Source organism: Stegodyphus dumicola, chromosome X2 (assembly GCF_044657685.1).
Source record: "Stegodyphus dumicola isolate Sdum_Otavi_A_Nest chromosome X2, ASM4465768v1".
NCBI lineage: Eukaryota > Metazoa > Arthropoda > Arachnida > Araneae > Eresidae > Stegodyphus > Stegodyphus dumicola.
In genome coordinates, this window is record NC_140781.1 from 190,844,252 (window position 1) to 190,866,061 (window position 21,810).

The following is a 21,810-nucleotide window of genomic DNA, read 5'->3' on the forward strand; positions in this document are numbered from 1 at the left end:
TGTCTAGAAAGTTATTGTTAAAGTTCATTTATTTAAATGCAAGATTATCCCTTAACTATTTTCAGATACGAATTAAGAAATTCATCGAACTCGAAATTTAAAAACAAAATTCCATCTTCTTCTTTTTTTTTTTTTTTTTTTTTTTTTTTTTTTTTTTTTTTTAGTAACATAAAGTAAAATGCATAGTGATGCTAGTACTTTCGTAAGCGATTTAAGAATTAAATTGAAGAAATGTTTAATAAAATACTCATGCTGATATCAGTAAAACTGTTAATGCTGACAACGGAATTAAAAAAAATCAATATATTAGTAATCTAAAATGTTATTAAATTTTTCATTAGATGTTTACATTACTTAATTGAATAGACCAAAATCAGTTTTGCATGAAAAGCTATGCTTGTTTATTTTTTAAAAAAGAAATTACTTGGAACATTATGAAAATATTCACTGAATTTTACAAAGATAATAATAGTTTCTCATTTTATATTAATTTAAATTACGTTAGGGTATAAAGCTGTGTAAAAGTAATGCGTTTGCTCTATCAAATAAAGTCTATAAATAATAAAGTTAAATAAGCAATCTTGACTCATGTTCAAATGGTAAAAGACGGAGGGAAATATTTCAAAGTTTTTTCCAGTTTAAATATTCCAGTAAAAATATTAAATAGCGTTAAGTTTTATATTGTCTTTAATACGATCAACTGCTAAATTACATGTACACATAGAGAAGACTGTAATCGATATGTCTTTTATAAGTACACTAAATGTAAAGCTTAACATTAAAAGACCCTGCGAACTGTATTATGAAACCTTGAAGAAAGTTACTTTTTTGTTAAATGAAATTGACGCTGTAGGAAAACGTAAGAAATATCAAATGTAGAAAACTATCAGTATTTATAACTGCTATGTTTTCTCACAAATTTATTTTATTTTATTTTTGCTTATTTGTTAATTTTGTTTAAAATCAACTGTTAATGATTAAAATATTTTAATTATGATATTCATGCCACAAATTTAAATTTTTACTGTCTTGTATAATTTCTTAGCTGAATTCATCGTGAATATAAATGATCACGCTACTTCAACTAAATTTCTCATGATATCCAAAATAGGAAAAATGCGAGTAACGTCTATGTCCGAAATCCAGTATGCCACTTCATGAAGATTTGATTTATAATTTTTATGTGAAGACATGAATAGTTTCCTTGGAACATTTGCATTTTAGAAGGAAAATATAATGGTTTTCTTTAAGTGCATTAATGCATCCGAAATATCACTGTGTTAAGAATTTGAATATTTTTAACTCTTAAGTCAATGAAAGCGTTTTATTTCCTATTTGATAGCAATAACATTGTTAGAATTATGTTGCCCTGATAAGTATAGCGTTTAGTCGTAGGCTTCTGTATCTTTAGGTGCAGGCTCGGATCCCCAACAAAGCTTGGATGTTTCTAAGTGTGTACTGTCAACATGAGGGTACTTAAAATACTGAATAGCTGAAATTCCTATTAGAGGATTAATTTTAGGGAAAGAGGGGCAAACCCTTGGATCCGTGCCACATGGTATTCTTCAAAAAATTGGCGAAGAATTTGCCCCATTCTTGAGGGTGTAAAATTGACTGCTTGTAATGTGCCTCGGACAACGTACTCAGTGATGAGACAGCTAAATGATAGATGGGTTACAGCGATTTCTGATCAATATTTTTAAGTTTTTTGATCCGGGAATTTCGAGCAATAACAACAATAGCGCAGAATAATTGTTTAGAGAGATTGGGCACCTTAATATTAAAACGCTAGGAATGAGAAAATTTATAGCAGGGTGTGGCGAACTTAAATTATTAAATAATAATATAGGAACTATGAGTAATATGACATTTTAAATATTGTTATACCTACTTAAATTATACTTTGATTTTCATTATTTTGAAACACATTACCAGAAACTGTTTTAGCACACAAAATAAGCGAAACTTAATCCAGTTTCTATATCCGTATTTCTACAGTTGAGCTAATATTATAATCAGTCAAAAAATCGACTGCCTTAATCAGTATTAAAACGTCTTGATATACATCACCTATAAAGAATTGGTGCTTTTTATATGACGTAATTAGTAATTTATAAAAGCATTTGCATGTAGTAAGGTAATGAGTTTTATCTAATCATGATTTGCATTGTACATATTTGCTTCCTGTTAAACGGTACGGAAACATTGCACCAAATATCTTTTTTTCTGGGGCAAGCAAATGTTTTCCGTCTATGATGTTCTAATTATAATTTAATCCCATATAAAACTAAGTGAAGAAGGAAAAATGGAAATGAAATGTAAAAACGGAGAAACTGTCATATACAAAGTTCTTAAAGGAGAATTAGCTTATACTATAATAATTGTTATAATTTAATTTGGAACATGTTTATCCGCACATAGAATAATTTAAGTGTTAATATAATAAGTAATATTTGTTTAGCTGTGTAAAAAATAACTAAAAGAACTATTTTAGGAGAGATAAAAAACTTGTCACGTTTAAAAATCATGTTTTGCTTTAAAAATAATGATTAACTTGAATTTTCCTTATTTAACATACGCTCTTAAAAATGGAGAGAATATCTATCGAAATATTTCTACTGGTTTAAAATCGCATTACTATAAATTCAGTATTTACCTGTATTTATAAATTACCTAAAAAATAAGAGTAATAGAGAGCACATTTTAATAAATATTTTTTATTGCAGTGCCTCTTTCGGATTCTTTCTTCTGCTGCTGGTTCTGGCATCAACGAGAACTGAGGGAAGTGAGAGATCACGCCAAAATGTTCGGGGACCACCCCTATCATTCGTTGAATGGCTCATATTCTTTTGGGTGATAGGTAAGTTTTACCATTTCATGACGTAAGGCTTTCAGTTTCAAAACAATTCGTTTTCTTTACAATGCATAGAAAATGTTTGGATGTATTTCTAAATTTATTATCTTACCGATTTATCTCGATGCTTTTTAAACCTACACAATTCAAAAAACATTAAATTAAGTATAGTTTATATTTTTTGGCTGCAATAAAAATTAATAAAGAACTACATTAATATATTAATCAAGTTATTTTTCCTTTATTAATACGTCATTTTGTTACATATATTTTCTTGATATATAACATTCTTGATATATATTGACAGCATATATTTTCTTGATGCCCTTAAATATTGTTGCATTACGAAATAGCATAATATTTATTAATAAAGCATCTTCAATCTTCATATGCTAAATAAATTCACAGAGTGATTATATGTGTGAGCTATTTTAAATACTTCTTACAATTCTCGATCTACGTCAACATTTTAACCGCCTAGAAATATTTGAGAGGTCTTGCGTAACATATCTGATGGAATTTCATCGATATAATTATTATCGTATACAACGTCTGGCCCATTAAAGAAATTATCAATGTTGCGAAATTATTTTAACTCTCAGAATTTTATAAAGTGCGTTTTCATCTGTAGAAGGAGTTTTCAAAGGATGTGCAGTGGATCACTACAGAGATGCAAAATCGTGTAGCTGTGCCTCAAGAGAACCAAAATATTTTAAAACGGGATATATCGTTGCTGTCGTGACTTATCTCACTTGTCTGACAGTAACATCAGAACAAGCCCACGCAATTCATCGTGACAAGGAGAGCAAGATGGGCAAGAACCTTGAACACCATACTTACGTGACAGTACGACTTTGTTCCGACCCCAGTTTTGGATGGAGAGCACCCCGAGGGGGACGGGTCTGAAGGTCTCCCACCCCTCTTTATCTACCACCAACCTTTCGAGAGGACTTTCGGCTCGCCGCATAGTTAGAGTGCCTGCATATCGCATAACCGTTATACATTTACAAACATCCATGCCTTCTCCGGGATTCGTTGTGTAACGTGTATACGAGCCAGTTTACCTTAGAAAGTCCTCCACGAAGGCATCCCTCCTCTTAGGCAGATAGCCCTCGAGGCTTTTCCATACTCACACACACACACTCTCCGGGATTCGAGCGCGGGTCCTTCGGTACGGCAGTCAGCGTCGCTAAGCATTATCCCGGTTGGGCAACACTAGTTATGCAATGGAGCAATAAGTAATCCTAAAATAGCTTGGTCAAACAGAAAATGTGCAAAATCTAGGAGGCAGAAATTTAAAAATTTTTTGAACCATTGGTCTGTATCCAAAGCATTGTGTTTTCAGTTGCAGAAAGCAAAGGTAAAAACATATGGCTCTGACGATAAAGCATAAGGACATGACCTTATTATATATCCTTATGGAGCAGCTGAAGGCACCTTCGCTGTTCAGCTGCAGCCCACGCTCGAATTTTGGCATTGATTTCATAAATTTCCAGAATTTCTTTCTACTGACTAGTGATTAAATTAAAGATACAAAGTCAAGGAAAAGTCGAAATCTTATCGACTTTGTAAGTGAATGTATTTCTTATAGTTAATCTATAATAGTTACAACGTAATTATAGTTACAATTTAAGTCATTTGCAAATAAGAATATAGACATTTCACTGTCGAAAGGTCCTGAGGGATTTCTGCCGGTCTCTTATTTTTTCTGTATTGTTATTTATTTCTTATTTTTTCTTTCCCTTGTACAAACAAATTGTGATACAAGAGCAGAAGGATCACTTGACAGTTCAATAGACTATCTTTTCTTCATCAAACTGCTTCACGTAGAATGAACTGCATAAGAAGAACCTGCCAAAAGTGGCATAAAAAGTACTACATTTTTATCCTTCGCCTCAGAAAAGTTAAAAAGAATGAAAAAAGTAATCTTAGTGCTACAAGAAGAATAAAAAGGAAATCTCATCAACTCTAAGCTATTGTAACTGCAGTAACCACACTCAAAGTATATCAGTCTAGCCTTTTTTTAGGAATTCGAGTACGAAAGATACGTTGAAAAATGTTAAGTACCAGCTCTAGAGCTAGTTTTTTACTCTTCGTATTTGAAAAAATACCGGAAAGCTGACAAGGAACCATTTTAATGGTAATGTTACTTTAAAAGCTAATTTTATTGAATGCTTTGAATTTTGTCCTTTTCCAATAAAAAGATGAGTTTATACATCTTTTAAAATTTCTCTGCCTTGTAATCATTGTCTGTCTCCTTTAAACAACTTCGAAAGCCATATAACTCATAAATCCCTATACGTTGGCTTTTGAATAACAAAATATTTATAAATTTTTTAGACAGTTGCGTAGCATTTTCACTGTCGGGGTATAACAGCTGAATCATAATTTAATGAAAAAATAATTTATGTCACAAATAATTTTAAACAATATTACATTGATTAAATTTCTGCACAAGGTAATTGTGACAAAGCGGTTTTAAATTCCTGTTACTATATATTACGTTTTTCATACCAAATGTGTCTGTTACTTACGAAATTTTTATCCTCAATGCTCTCAGTTTTTCGCATTCTTTTATGTTATGCTACTACAGTATTAATCATCTACGGATCTGACAAACTGGCAGTTTTCAGAACTTTTGACAGCTTTTGCCCCAAAAAATCTCTAATTTATCTTTCCAGCAAAATTGCTAGTTCTAAAAAGTGTTGCCAGTCTTGGAGCAAAAACGTTTTAATTACTCTTTAAGTAACAAACTGAGCGATTTTAAATGTGTACAACTCAAATGACTTCAGCTTTATTTAATTTTTAGTAACTTGCTATCACTTTATTATCTACTTGATATAAATTCTAATGTATTTTACTGATCATTTTATAAATACTTCCATCTTTCATTGTATTCACGAAAGATGCTTATAATGCCGTATATTATGATTTGAAAGAGTGGATTTCAGTTTAGTGTACATTATAAAGCCTTGGTTTTCTGTAGATTGCCGAAAACGAATTCACTGTTATTTTCTGTAAAAAGCAGTTTTGAAAGCAGTAAATTTTTGCTATAGAGTAAAGATGTAAAGGATTTTTTGACGATACTTAAACATAGAATTTTTTCTTAAGCACAATTTTTCGATGTTCTTTTTATTTTAAATTTGTTTAGGGTTTCAGGTTTATATTTTCATTTTTTTAGGTTTTTATGAAACAGACCTGAATGCGTGTTTCCTATTATTTCTAAAAATTGAATGGAAATATATATATATATATATATATATATATATATAGATGAGTATATACCTGCAGTGACCTGCAGTGAGGTTGCAGTGACCTGCAGTGAGGGTTGCAGAGACCTGCAGTGAGGCCCAACCTGCAGTGAGGTTGGGCCAAAGCGTGAAAAGATGCGTTATGATCAGGGAGAAATCTTAATTCAGACTGAATTAGTTTTGGTTCGCAGTGCATTTTGCTTGGATAGTTAATACTGCTGTTAAAATTGCTATTGGCTGTTTGAGTTTTAGTTCCATTTTCATCATCAGAATTACGTAAGAATCATATGACATAGAATAATCTCGCAATGATGCAGTGCAAATAGAGATTACTACTTTTAGAATATAGAAAGGCATTTAAGCTGCTAATTTAATCTTTTATATATATATAGAGAGAGAGAGATAGATGACCTAAAATTCATTGAATTCGAAAACAAGTTTTTCTAATACTTGCGCAATAGCTGCAAAGTAAGATAATAATAATTTATTTACTAAATCAATATAAATTATATACATATACAAATACATAACAATCTAATATGTAAAATTTGTAAAGGGGATTTATAACCGAAAAGAAAAGTTGAAAGAGAAGAAATCAATAACTCAAAGAAAAAAAGAGGTAACTTTAGCTAAGTTCAAAAGTTTTAAGGACTAATTCTTTTCAATACTTAAAATTGGGCTGTGTTTATACTAATCAGTGAAATGGATTACCTCATACCTCATATCTTTGTAAGTTTTAAAATACCCGAAATGTTATATTAAGTGATGAAATATTTGAAATAAGTTTGACATAAATAGAAATAAATCTTACTTTGCTGAACCTAGCTCTGCAAACATGATGTCAAACAGAATCTTTTGATAACTCTGAGCTTACTGGCTACAGTCCTATTCCTTCCCTCCCTCCCCCAACCTAAATTCAGTAAACTTCATCATGCTTTTCTTTAGAGATGTAGATAAGAGATAAAAATGAGAAATAGTTGACTGAAGATTTAAAATTCGATAGAATACTTCAGAGTTGGCTAGTTTCATATCTCCTGCAGCTTTATGCAGAAAAAAAATTTCAGAGTTTGCTAAAAACGTATTGATAGGCCAATTGGCTACCAGCCAAGGGACTGTTGCGAGTAAATAAATTCAAGTACAGAAAACATTTTTCTAATTTTACAAAATAAAAACTCTTTGGACTTATTTAAATACATAAAATTCGACAGTTGGGTAGCTTATTGGAACTTTGTACTAAGGATGTGCTACTACAATGCACATAAGGAAACTTATTATATCTCCTCATATGAACGTTATTTTACATGTGTTCAACATTTAATAAATTATTTTGTCTAGCATTCTGTCATATGCAAGTCAAATAGCCAAGAACAAGAAAGTATCGATATACTTGAAAACAACAAGAAAGTATCGATATACTTGAAAACAACAAGAAAGTATCGATATACTTGAAAACAACAAGAAAGTATCGATATACTTGAAAACCAAATGATGTTGTCGAACGATAAACAATGTTTTTGTTAACCATTGAAAGGTTCTCACAAAATGCTTAGACTCCTGTAAGCTGTCCGAAAAACTTTACTTTGTTTCTACTTGTCCTAAATTTGTGGAAAACTTGAGAAATCTGACTAATAAAAAGCTAAATTTCTTTAGTTAGAAATTTAGTTGGAAGCATTTGCATTCTTCAAACTACAAATGATAGATTTCTAAGTTCATTTGTAGATCCAGTAGCGTAGCTAGAGCTTTTGACGCCCGAAGAGATCCCTGTGTTTTCCGCCTGTGTAGCTCTTTAATTTGCAGCTCTTCTCGATACGCAAGTAAATAACTGAAAAAGGCAAAACTGCATATAGGAAACCAAATAAAACTCTATTTATTTTTGACGTAAAACTTTAATTCTAGCATTTTAAATTATACTAATATTTTGCATTTTTATCGCGCACTCTCATTAATGATATTGAAGAAATCTATTTTATTTTTCCAGTTGCTATTATGTAGACTGTATAAAAAGATTTCTTAAATGAAAAATATACATTTCCAGGTCTTAATACATTTTATTTATGAATTATTTTTATTTGTAAAATTCTTCTCACAACTAGTAAACAAGCTAGCAACAAAGTTCGCTGAAGTACTGAAATATTTAGAACTTTGTTCTTGAGACTGCATTTTAGAATAAACTGTAATGATTCAAAATGTCCACTTCTCCACTTCTCTATCTCGTTTTACCGAGCAATAACGGAAATAAAACTCTGAAATATTTTTCTCTTAACGATTAATTCTTCCTTATTAATGTTATCATCATCACGAATCAGTAGATATTCCTATTTTACAATCAAATCTATCTGCGAAATAAAGAAGATCTAACAAGAGTATATGGCTGTTGAAATCTCGTATTAATTTCTTTAAACACAATACCTAGCGTAGCAACTGTTTTTCTTCTAAATTCAATTCCATATGGCAATTAAGACTCTCCTTACTCTTCACCTGCTTCTACGATCCACATGAATAACATCTAATAATTAATATTTTACGTATAAAACCCGGCCTTCTAAAATACACCGCCCAGAACAGACAGCTCCATCTGCCCACCTATGCCAGTGGGTAGGTCACTAACTGAAATAAATATAAAAAACGTTAAATTTTGTTATACTTACTTAAGGAAGATTAAGGAAGACGTGATATTATATGCGTTATTTTCTCATTCGAATTTATTCTCCCAATCAGTTTATTATAACAGACAGGAAATCTCCTTAATAATTAAATTTCTTAACTTTCAAAATTGACAATCAATACACGCGCATTATATTACAGCAGATTTTGTGAGTTTTCAGAGGACCATTCATACATGTATGCATTATATTCCTTCAGATTTAATAACCTTGTCTAAGTAACATATCAAAATTAAATAGTCGCACTTTATCCCAGGACATTTATTCTAATATTTACGCTCCTATATATGATATTATACTTTCTGAAATTATATGACATTTTGCATTCTAGCCACTATGTAATAATATGTTAAGCGTATCCGAGTCAGAAGTCATTATTTCTTTACAAAGTCCGAAATGGTTTGAAAGGCCTTTAGCAGATGTCCCCATGGTACATTTTTATCAAAGAGAGCTCATGCAATTTTTTGGAACTCCTTTAGCGTGCTTTGTTCCGGGGAATAAATGGTTCTGCCATCAAATCGATCTGGAGCAGATTAAACGGCAGGTCTTTGTATGGCTTATTTATGAGGCTAATGACAGGGCAGAATCTAACACGTTACATTAATTAGCGGATATTTTTTGGCTTGGGGCATACGCAAATTAAAAACGTATTCAAATATTGAAATCTAGCAATTATTTATTTACTATTACGGCAAATGCTTTAAGCCTTTTCGCTAAACAAAAATCACCAAGTGGTCCATTAATGCAATATAAGTCTAAAAGCAAAGAATTTTTATTTTATTACTAAACCAAGCATCAAACCTTATCTAAGATAACTTCAAGATTAAAAGTTTTCTTGTTTTCCTTCGGCTAATAAAAGTATTAAAGTTTTAAATTCACAAATGCGCAGTGACAACAGTAAACGTTTGGCTTTTTTTTTTTTTTTAAATGACCGCTAGAATCGAAATTCATGTTCAAAGCAACCATAAAAAATAAAAGGATTAATATATAACATATATGTATTTTAAAATACTGAATATTAGTTCTCTCAGTTTTCCCCATTGTAACGTCTTAAGTCATTGTATTGACAGGTAAAAACGTTATAATGGGCAGAAAAATAAATAATATTCTTTTCTTTTTATCCATTCATTATTGTTATTCATAATACGAGTTTTCATATTCTTTCTCTGTATTTTTGTTTCAAATTCCTGTATTTTTTTTGGGGGGGGTTGAATTTTGCCTTCAGCAATAGCATCGACAATATTATATGTATGAATGAAATATATGTACATACATATATTTCATTCATTCATACGTATATGCGTGCATTTATATTTACATGCATGTATATGTACACACATACCATATACGTATGTACATGCAATGTGTGTTATTAGAAATATATGTCTGCGACCAACGGTTGCGAAAATAAAGCCCCGGAACGGACTTGCGGATATATATACTGTGTAAACAAAGGTCCTTACCCGACCTTTATTTTCGCGACCTTACAGAGTCATTAGGATTTCTGAAGCAGGAAGACGTGAAAAATGTGCAATAGGCTTAGCCGGGACTCGAACCTGGACTTCTTGAATGCGCGCCGAGTGCTCTACGAAGGCATACAGAAAGGTTGGAGAAAATACCTTATATACTCCCTTTTTAAAGGGCGACTGGGGATTGAGAGACTTAGTAGCCAAATCCTGGTGAAGAATCATCATCCACTACCTTTTAGTTCGGGTGCCACTACAGAGTCATTACGATTTATGAAGTGGGAAGTACAAAAAATGAGCGCTGTCCTCACCGAGACTCGAACCTGGACCTCTCGATTACGCGCCGGTTAGCACACTCGATTACGCGCCGGTTAGTACACTCGATTACGCGCCGAGTGTGCTAAAATACCTCATAACCTTTATTCATAAATATATCCTTCACTCAGAAAAATGTTTTAAATGATGCAAATATTTAGGCTTTGAATTTTTTTAATTTAAAAAATTAATTTTATGTAAATTACGAGATCCAATTTTTTATACGATCTCCTGGTCCCTGTACTTATATTTAAGGAAACTTCGTACTCACCACAAAAAATAAAAAATAAACATTTTGACTGTCACACAACAAAAAATTGACCGAGAATTTAATTTCAGTATTTTGGGTATTTGACATGATTTTAACCATGCCTTCAGGGGACGGTTCATGAGTTAGCTAGAATAATTTAAGTTTCATTTTTTCCCTTTAAATGTGATATTCAGTGATATTCCTTTGTGTTTTACAAGTTAAACTAACAGAAATATTTTTGTGAAATAAAGTTTGTATTCAACAGTAGTCTTTTAATTTTACTGATACCCATTGCGTGTTTGTTGTTCACATTCTTTAATGAAACACAATAATTCACAAACTTTCTTTAATTTCTAATTTTGTTGCAACTGGTATGGTGAAAAAGCTGTCAGACAAATGATTTATAAGTTAACAACCTTTAAAAATACGTTAATACCCTGTTGAAGTTTTACTACTTTGGAATCGGAATCTAATAAGCATACGAAAAAAATTCCATAAACGAGAAATAATTTTCATAAATACTGTTACAAGTTGGATATGTGCCGATACTGACGTCTGCCGGTGTTTTCTGGGATACGAATTGTTTAAGATTCTGTGAATAAGATCTCCTGTTTGAAAAAATATATATATTTTTCAATTCTTTTACGTTAAACTTCATAGAAATGTTCAACATTTAATCTGTTAACACCCAAAACCTCTTTCTAAATTGATATTTAATTATGTATAAATGAAACGCTCTCCCTCTTCAATTTATGTACGGCTTCTGAATACGATCTCCAACTTTAAAATTAAACATCTTCATCAAATGTATTGAACGCCAGTCACACATTTTGCATTTTACTTTACATGAGTATAAAATTTCCTTAAATATCAGTATAGTGACCGGGAAAACATATAAAAAGTTGATTTCATATTTTCCAGAAAACTTGTATTTTTAATTTAAAATGCTCGAACATGAAAATCTGCGTCATTAAAAACATTTATGAAACTGGAAATTTATGTCCACGCCCACAGTTGCGAAAATGAAAGCTAGGTAAGGAGTTTGTGGACACAGCAGACTCCAAGATGGTCAGGTAACTAAATAATCACTATTGATATGTAGATATTTTTACTTTTTATAACTTCTATATTAAAAAATATAAATTCTTCCTTTGATTTTTGATGCTTTTGAAAAGTTGTTTCTGCTTCCTATGGTGAATTTTTTCCCCATTTGGAAGCATTTGTTTAACTTTGTTACCTACTGCTTTGACTGCAATAATTATGCTTCGTTATTTTCGACTTTTTTGTTTTAAATTATTATACGCTTTATAATTTTGCTTTGCTTTTGTTTCCTCTTTGACGTATGCTATTATTTTTACTTTGCATTTTGAGGATTTATTCTTGATTGATCTAGTACGCAACGCATCTATTCACTTTAGGTCAGTGTTTCCCAACGTGGAGGCCCACGCCCCACAAGGGGGCAATGCGACTGTTAAAAGGGGCAAATCGAAAATAGACTCGCACAGAGTAAAAGGGAACAAAGGACGTTCAAATTTCTAAATATGCTTCATGAAGTCAAAATTTTCGAAATTTCATTTTTTATTCCCCAACATAAAGAAAAATATAAATAATGTATACGTAAAAAAGTTTTTAAATTGCGGTGCATTTTAAATATTTTATAAAGAATTCTGGCTGTAGACACGGACATTTAAATGCTTTTAAAAGGCATTTAAATAACTGACAGATTATGCTTTCCAGACGTTTCTCGCACATTTCAGCCAACGAATTTATTTTATTTTTTACTCTAGAAATGGCAACCGGTATATTATTCTTTCCTTGAATGGCAACAGCAGCTGCTTTCAGCTTTGTTTGTATTGATTTCTTTCAGACCTTAGTGAAATGAGGAGTGCAAGCAAGAAAAAAAAAATCGTCGGTATTTGGAGGCATATTTAAAATTTGGTTTCACACCCGGTGCATAAACGGTCAACTTCTGTCTTTTATGCCAATAATGCCTGACCAACGAATCAATGAAACTAGATCGTCTTGAGGCACATTTGAAGGCGAAACATATTGCTGATATTAATTCAGATTTGAATTATTTTCACACTTTGAGGAAAAATTTTGAAAAAAGAGTAATATTAAAGTCTCTATTTACTGCTCATAATGCAACTGTTAATCGTACTTTTGATGCTATTTATGAAATTTCATTACTCGTCGCTTAATCTGGGAAAAGCCGTACTATAGCGGAGAATTTAATCAAACCATCAATATCAGCATTTAAAATTGCTCTAGAAAAAGATGACAATGATGTTAAAGCTATGCCACTAAATAACAATACTGTTTGCAGAAGAAAGATGAAATGAGTGAAGATATTGAAAACAACTTGTTGAAAAGCTAAATACAAGAAAATTTTCAGTGCAAATGAATGAACCAACTTTGAGAGACAGTAAAGCCATACTTGTAACTTATGTAAGATATATTCATAATAGGGATTTTGCTGAAGAAATGTTCTGTAAATCATTAGAAAGCACCATTGCCTCCAAAGATATTTATAGTAAGCTAAATTTACTGAGATATAAAAAATATGCCAATAAAAGATATAATACATCTTGTACTGCAGATGGTGCTCCTAATATGATGGTTGAAAAATAAAATGAAGCACGGAATAAGAGAAAGGGTTGCTTAAAATTGATAAAAGATGAGAATCCAGAAATGCTTCTTGTGCATTATGTTATTCATAGAAAAAAACCTGGTAGCTAAAAACAATTGGCCTGTTCTAAATGAAGTACTAAATTCAGTTATAAAGTGTATCAATGCTATTAAAGCTAAGGCCAAATGTGAACGTATTTTCAAGTTAGTTTATGAAGAACAAAATGAAGACTATATGAGACCTCCTTACTATATTTGTGCTATCTCCTATGTCTATCAGCCCCACCAGTGGCCAAGTAGTTAAGATTATTGAATACTAATAGTTCAAACTGCTTTTGGGTCGAACGAAGTCCTTCACGAAGGCATCTCGTCTTTAATGCAGATAGCCATCGTGGCTTTGCCATATTCAAATAACCTAATTCTACAACATCTTGAAATCACTAGAAACGTTTTTATAATAATAATTTAATGGCAATCCAGGCGATGCAAGATTCAGACTCCCTGGTTTATTACCTTTAGATGTTAAAATTCATTACTCAAATTTGCAGGGATAAGTCTGAATACGTTGATTATCGATCTGTACAAACATTATTTCACTGCTATATCCCTTTTCATTCCATAATTATACTGACTTTAATAGTGAAAAGGATTCTGGGATAACTTTATTGTCGGCTAAGATTTCTGATTATGAGAAAGTTAAAAACAAACTGGTAATGTTGTAAAGACCTTATTTTCTAACCAATTATTTTTAGTTTTACTTTCCCTTCCTTCCTGATTTCAGTTTCCTGCCACAATGTAAATTTTTAATGGCGTAGTATGCTAATCTAAACGTGTTTCAGAAGCAGTATTTAAGATGCGTTTCAGGAGTTCGAAATGAGTAGTAGCGGAGTTAGTTCCTAGTTTATGCTGCGTGTTTGAATTTAGCTCTCTAGTCAGTGTTAGACACCTTTCGATTTATACTGATATTTCTAAGCTCGGCTTTGCTGGGTGCAGCCGATTTAGCGTTTAGTAGGCAGCAAGAAAAGATGATTGTGGATGAAATGTCTTCAGGAAAAGAATGAAGGGATGATTTTCCCAGTTAATTTGATCCACAAAATAAGATGCAAAGCTCCATAGAACGTTACCGATAGTAACAACCCGATAAACCAGTAGAAAGCTGTAACATAATGTTTTCTATCATTATGCCATTTCTTGGTTTCGAACGTTTGAAGTGTGCACAGAAATAAATCGCGTTAGATAAGGTTTCAATGGAACTAAGGTCCAACGATTCCAGAGAACACCTTTACTAAGAAAATATTTTTAAAAATTTCTCAAAGGCAGTAGCTACCTCATATGTTTACGGAAAACGATTCCTTTTCAAGCAGTAATATTTTGTACCATCGTTTCTTTATTGTTTTCGGCATATGTCGTCAACTTCTTTGTACAGATACGATAAAATGTCTCTTATATATAGAGATAGATAGACAGATATGTTTGTGTAGTAAGTTTTCCTGCTTTATTATGTTTAGAATTGTGTTAACATTGCATACATGTTAATATCATATATGTATCAGATTTAATAAATCCCACTGATTTTGCATTGCAAACTTACGAATAAAGTACTCTTTTCTACGCAATTCTTTGGAGTCCGTGAACGAAATACTCCATTTTACATTAATTCCTATGGAAACAATTGTTTAGGTTGACGAAATATCTTTGAGAACAAATTAAATTTGTAAACCAAGGTTTCTCTATATTTCTTAAAATCATTTTGCTCTTTATCCTGAACAACGGTGTTATTAACAGAAAATATATTGTTTAATTTCATAGTGACTTCGTTGTTTTGGCGACCGTAAGTTCTGTTTATTGACTTTCGATGTTAGATACGTCTTTATCCAGAAAACCCTTATTTTCTTTCACTAAGTGCTCTTACTGGGCGTTGCCTTCTTATTTTTGTTCGCCATGTTTTTCGCCACTCATTTCGCCATGTTTGTTCTTTGCATGTTCAGTTAAAAATGGGTTGGGGCTGATGGAGTTTAGGTAGATAGCCCTCGTGTATTTTTCCTTTATTTAAAAAATTCAGTTTAGTCAATAGCTGCTATGCGTTCACGGAATTCTCCTATTCACGAGCTTCGACGTGTTATGGATAAAGTACCAAGAAATTAAAAAAACGTTCTAAAGAAGTGTTTCATGAACCTCAGCTGAAAAGTAAGGATTTCAGATTTTAGATAAGAGATATTCTTTAATTTAAAGTGAAATATCTGGGAAACGTCTTTATCCAGAAAACCCTTATTTTCTTTCACTAAGTGCTCTTACTGGGCGTTGCCTTCTTATTTTTGTTCGCCATGTTTTTCGCCACTCATTTCGCCATGTTTGTTCTTTGCATGTTCAGTTAAAAATGGGTTGGGGCTGATGGAGTTTAGGTAGATATCCCTCGTGTATTTTTCCTTTATTTAAAAAATTCAGTTTAGTCAATAGCTGCTATGCGTTCACGGAATTCTCCTATTCACGAGCTTCGACGTGTTATGGATAAAGTACCAAGAAATTAAAAAAAGTTCTAAAGAAGTGTTTCATGAACCTCAGCTGAAAAGTAAGGATTTCAGATTTTAGATAAGAGATATTCTTTAATTTAAAGTGAAATATCTGGGAAAAAATTCTGAATTTAACACAGCTGAACAACAATTTATATTTTTTGTAAATGAAATCTATCCCTAATTATGCAGCTTAAATCATCCAGAAAAATATGAAGCCTCTATGCTAAGAAACTTCATTTCTAAAAGCACCTAGTAAGTTCTTAAACTGATACACCTTCAATTGAAGGTAATTATAAAGCAGATATAACATAGCCTAATTATTTGAATCCTGTGAGTAGGAAGTGTTAAGTGTCAGTTTAGAAGAAAAATTTGAAAAATAAACGATCAATTTACAATTTTTTAAAATTTTTAGATAAATTTTCTACGTATCAATTGTCGGTAAACGAAAAGTTGATACTACATCTGAATCAATATTATAGATCTCAATCTATAACCTTTATGCTATGAGAATTCTTTTTTTAATTTGATGTCTATCTATTACCCAAAGTGGAATTTACAATATGCTGTTTGAGTTAAGAAGTAATATAAATACTATTGCCGTCATTGCTTTAAATTTACTCTATAGGATTTAATATATATATATGATATGATTCACATTTTTCACTTGATAATATTTTAATTTTCTATAAAATTCTACTGTTAGAAAAGCTCAATAATATGTTCTTATTCCTTTAGGAATGGTCTGGGCGGAGTGCAAACAACTCTGGGAAGAAGGACTGAAGGCGTACGTTCGTCAGTGGTGGAATTGGTTAGACTTCATAATGTTAAGCTTGTATTTGACTACCTTTTCGTTGAAAGGGGTCGCTTATATTCAGGTCCAAAGTGGACGTTACGGCCCAAGAGTTCTCCAACGTGCGTTATGGCCAGGCAATGACCCTTCTCTCATAGCTGAAGGTGTCTTCGCTGTTGCCAACGTCTTTAGTTTTGCAAGAATCATCTATTTGTTTCAGACGAATCCTCATCTGGGGCCACTTCAGATTTCCTTAGGATGCATGATCATCGATATTGCCAAATTTCTGTTCATATTTTTTCTCGTGCTAACTTCTTTTGCTTGTGGCCTTAATCAGCTGTACTGGTATTACGACTCCAACACGGAATTTTGTGAAACAAAAGTGGTTGCTGGAGAAAATATCACCTTCAATTGTCAGTACAACCCGGATGCATTTATGACGTAAGTGGACAGCATATTTTTATGCATTTTCTGTAATGAAAATGCTTATTTTTGAATTAAGTAAACATTACATTATAATGTTAATAATTCTGTAAAGCTGAAGTATGTTTAGTAAGGATGATTTTAACTCAAAAAGAAGCGCTGATAAATTTCATAAATAAATTATAATATGTCTACACATTCGTAAAAAGCCATTTTCATATGGTTTTAGTAAATACTCTTTTCAAAATAACTATGTTTTCTTTTTATTAAAGTATCGTTGCAGAATCTTTAAAAGCACTTAACAAAAGCATAAAGATAAGCTTAAAATAGAAAGATAAATTTTTTGTTACATAAATAGATTTAATTTTGCTTTTTGTGTCTCATGTCGTCATTTAGTAATCTTAAAATTATAAAATTTAGTTATTCCCATGATATATTAATGTTCCCTCTGTCAAAGTTAGGTAAAGTGAAGAATCGTTTTCCTTCAGCTTTAATTTGAAGAATCTAAAAGGTTCTTAAACCTTTTTCAAACAAGTAGCAAATCTTACATTAAAAATTGTAAATGAAGTAAAATACTTTTCTTGCTAAGTCGGTGTTTTCGTTATCTTAAAGTATAATCTGAAGTACAAAAATGCACTCTCGTAAATTCTTGAAACATAATTTATTGCGGAAGTTTTCTTTTTGTAGATGCTATGCAATAGTATTTAGCAATATTTTTAAGCAATGTAATATTTTAAAAAAGGGCATTTATTCTTCTTGTGAAATATTTTGTTATTGATGGAATATAAATTAACTAAAGCTCTCCTACAGAAAAGTACTACTACTATTTTACTACATTGGCTTTCAAAATAAACGTATGTTGACAGAAATAAAACTTACTTGTAGAAAAACTATTAAAAATAATTTGTACAATATTACTTAACTTCAGTTCCCATGTTTGTCATTTGATTAATCTCAAAATATTGAATTTAAAATTAAGTTTTCTGAAATTTAAAATCGATTAAAAGTAATCATCCCTATTTTGCAATAAATTTCCTTTTCTTTAATATGGTGTGCCATCATTGTACAGAAATGCAAACGTTACATCTTAACCACTACTTTGCCTATTATTTACGTTAACGTTACCATACTACTTTGCCTGTTATTTATACGAATGTTTTCTCTCACTTTAGTCTTTTTAGAAATTTATCTTTTAATTTATCTCTTATTTCTATTCTTCTAATATTTAAAAAATGTTAAAAACATAATTTAATTATATATATATATATATATATATATATATATATAATTCTAAATATATACTATTTACTCATGACAGCATTCGAAATAACATACCTGTTCTACAAGGGGTAGGGTCCTTGACCCAGGCACCCTGGTGCTACACCGTTTCCCCAGTACGTCAAAAGTTACATCTTAATTTCGCAGAATTTACCAAATTAATGATCGGGTCTTAGAGAATTGCACTCCACTCTTCTAAAAGTATACTTCACAGATCCTGGAGAACCCGAAGAGTTATTTGGCGCGCTACAGTTCGGTGGCTTAGGGCATTTCTCAAATAGTGAATTGGGTTCTTATTTGGAGGGTAACTCGGTCACTCTGTTAGACTAATATCTTCTTTTTCCAAGCATCCTGATATCAGAGATGCTTGATGTAGACAATTGTTGATGTTATCAAAACTTCTAGGTCAAAAGCATCCATAAACAGCATTACATGGAGTTTTAAGACCTCGTCCACATAATCTGTGACCAATTACAGAAGAGTGTTCGGTGTGGCAATTTTGGATGATTTCACTGTGAATTATGAAATCGTTTCGTCTTTCATTAACAAGGAAAGTAACAAGTGTATTCCTTCCTTCCTCCAGACGAAAACAATCTATAATAGTCATTCAGGCTATATTTGGACTCTTGTGAAAACCTACACGATTCCATTCCTCTTGGCTCTACTGAAAATGATAATAGCACCACATTAAACTGGCCCTTTTTGAAGACAAAGTGACTGAAACACAGGCTATTAATTTTCCCATATGAGGGCCAATTTCGTCAAACATTTGTGCAGCAATAGAATGGTTGATTCAAGGTCATGTGGCCAAACTATCTTGTACTCGCTTTACCGTTTCTTGCAGACGACAGAAAATGGCCTTCGAATGCAGCTGTTGCTCTTGGCCGTCCTTGATCAGGCTATTTTCAAGATGATTCACTAGTGGAAAAATCGGTTCCAGGTTCTTGATATCAAACTTTAAAGGATATTCAGATCTTTACTGATTCTATTTGTGTTTGTACGCCCCCCTTTAATCTAAAAATGAATCGCCATTTTCTCTTTTCATTTAAATGATGCCACTGATTTGTAACTAATGAATGCTGATCACTTTCAGAAGCTCCATTAACTCTACAGTATTCCCCAAATTTAAATATGAGTTTAAGTCATTATAAATACAATTAATACCCAACTACTTAGAATAAAAAGAATTTGCAATAACACAGACTTTCTTCAAGAAGAAATACAATACTTTATTCACATCCTCTTAGAAAATCAAATTCCCAATTTCATAATTTCACATACTTTAAAAAAGCTGGCATTTACCTGAATTTTTAAATTATTAGTTTAAAGTTGTATGAAATTTTTTACCCAAACCTCCAAAGGAGGGAACCAGTGGATGACTTTCAGAAGTAATTTAGTGTAATTATGTAACTTAATTTCTCTATTCTCTTTGAATTTGGCTTTTATGATCAGAATATATTCTCTATATATTCTAAAGATTTACTGGCCAGCTATCCTGTTAATAAACAAAATGGATTATTTCATTTCTTAAAGACGTATTTAAAGCTCGGCTGCGTGAAGAATGACGACTTTTACTAACAATTTTTTCATATTTCCTTTGCTTTGAGGCCAGATTCAGTTAAAATACTTAGTCATTTAGCCATTTTGGATAAATCTCTTTTAAAACAAACAACTTGAAAGCGATGCCATTTTCTAACTGGTTACCTCTGGCAACGACCCTCCATCGCCCCCCTCACAATTCCCCCTTTTTTTTCCTGAAGTCTTCATTGGCATAGCAACAAGATAACGCTGACTTGTTTCAGGTTTGAAGTTCTTTACTATTCGTTGTTGAAGACTGTTTCAAATTTCTAGAGGCTCCTCTGTTAGGTTCGTTTGAAGTTTGGCCAAAGAAACTTTGTTTTGGCAACCCTTCCGCGTCTGGAATTTTCACAGCTTAACTTGCTGCCCGCGTTTGCGTCGACTGAGGGATATATCTCTTTTTTTTTTTTTTTTTTTTTTTTTTTTTTTTTTTTTTTTGTTCAGTCTTTAATTGTTTTAAGCATTTTTCCTTTTTGAGCATAATTGCTCCATCTTTACATTTACTTCATAATTTCACAAGATTTTAAATTTGACAAAATTTTAATGGCAAAAAAGTTTAATTAATTTACATTTTCAAGTCTGCCTTTGTTTTTTGCATTTAAATAGGACTTTCAAAGTAATTTTCATATCTGAAAATTATTTTTTTTATTCTATTGCATTTCCTTTAGCATTTGAGCGTTAGCCATTTTAGGCCTTTAGATGATTTTTGATTTTTATATTTTCTGTTTTATAATTTTTAGGAGTAATTTCTTTAAGAATTTTTTTACATTCTGTGGCATAGAAAACGGAAAAATGTCGGGAAAAGAAATGAATTTAATGAGATTTATATTAAATTAATAAAGAATATGAGTTGGAACAAAACATGTTAACGTTTTCTAGTTGATCAACTTGGTTTGAGGCTTCAAAACACTTTTCCTTTGACAAGTTCTGTTTGAAGCTTTAAACAGAGAAGATTAACAAAACTTTTTTGTACTCTATAATTTTCTCATTTTTCCAGTAGTAATGCATTTAGTTTATAAATTGTCTTTTCTTAAGTATTTAACTTTTGCAACGTGTTTCAGGAAAATGATTTGATGCTTTGAATTTAAGAGGTCAAGTAAAGCCTGGGTTTATAATATTTGAGAAATAAATTTGACCGCTCCATTAAGTACGATTCTTTAAATTAGTTTGACAATTTTTTCTCCTTAAATATGTGCTTCAGTGGTAACTTAAGCTTGGAAAAGATCTGCTCCATCTTCCCTTGAAATGTAGAAATGCATTATCCTAATAAAGTTTATGAAGCTTTAAGTAAAACACAGTAATTGCTTGAAGTCGTTTTAAAAGAAATTAATTTTACAAATGATTCAAGTTCAGCCATCTCTGCAAAATGTTACAAAACACACGTAACGTATTTGTGGTATACAATATTTGTTTGAAGGGCAAAGTAGATATTCTTTGATGTTCCGCTCTGATATCGCCTTACTGACAACTCTTAATATATAAGATAACACACAAATAGTTAACATATGAGATAAAAGTATCAGCGTTTTCAAAATTTTGCTGTTTTAATACTTGGTATTATCTTGGGAGTCCAAGTAATTAATGGATATAAGTTCATTAGTTGTATACGCGATTGTAAAGCAGCCAATCGGCGTGTTAGTTACAGCATTAAATATCAATGTTTATTATTATTTCTGTGTAGAAACAGGATCAGGTCCTCCGTTCTTTGTCCATTTTTGCACCGTGTTTAATATTCATTAATTCGTAGCTGCGAAGCTCATTTCTGTTTCGACATTTTTCTGAAGGTTCTAAATATTATAAT

At 31.6% G+C, this 21,810-nt stretch overlaps 1 protein-coding gene across 4 annotated transcripts in view; it reads left to right on the forward strand.

The window, feature by feature from the left end:
• LOC118183513 (transient-receptor-potential-like protein) overlaps positions 1-21,810 on the forward strand; it is a 503,203-nt gene that overhangs the window by 408,368 nt on the left and 73,025 nt on the right. For all 4 annotated transcript variants that reach the window (XM_085808846.1, XM_085808848.1, XM_085808847.1 and 1 more), the window contains 2 exons: positions 2,727-2,860; positions 16,676-17,171. In XM_085808846.1, coding sequence (XP_085664972.1) covers positions 2,727-2,860; positions 16,676-17,171 — 630 coding nt within the window. The remainder of the gene's footprint in view (positions 1-2,726; positions 2,861-16,675; positions 17,172-21,810) is intronic.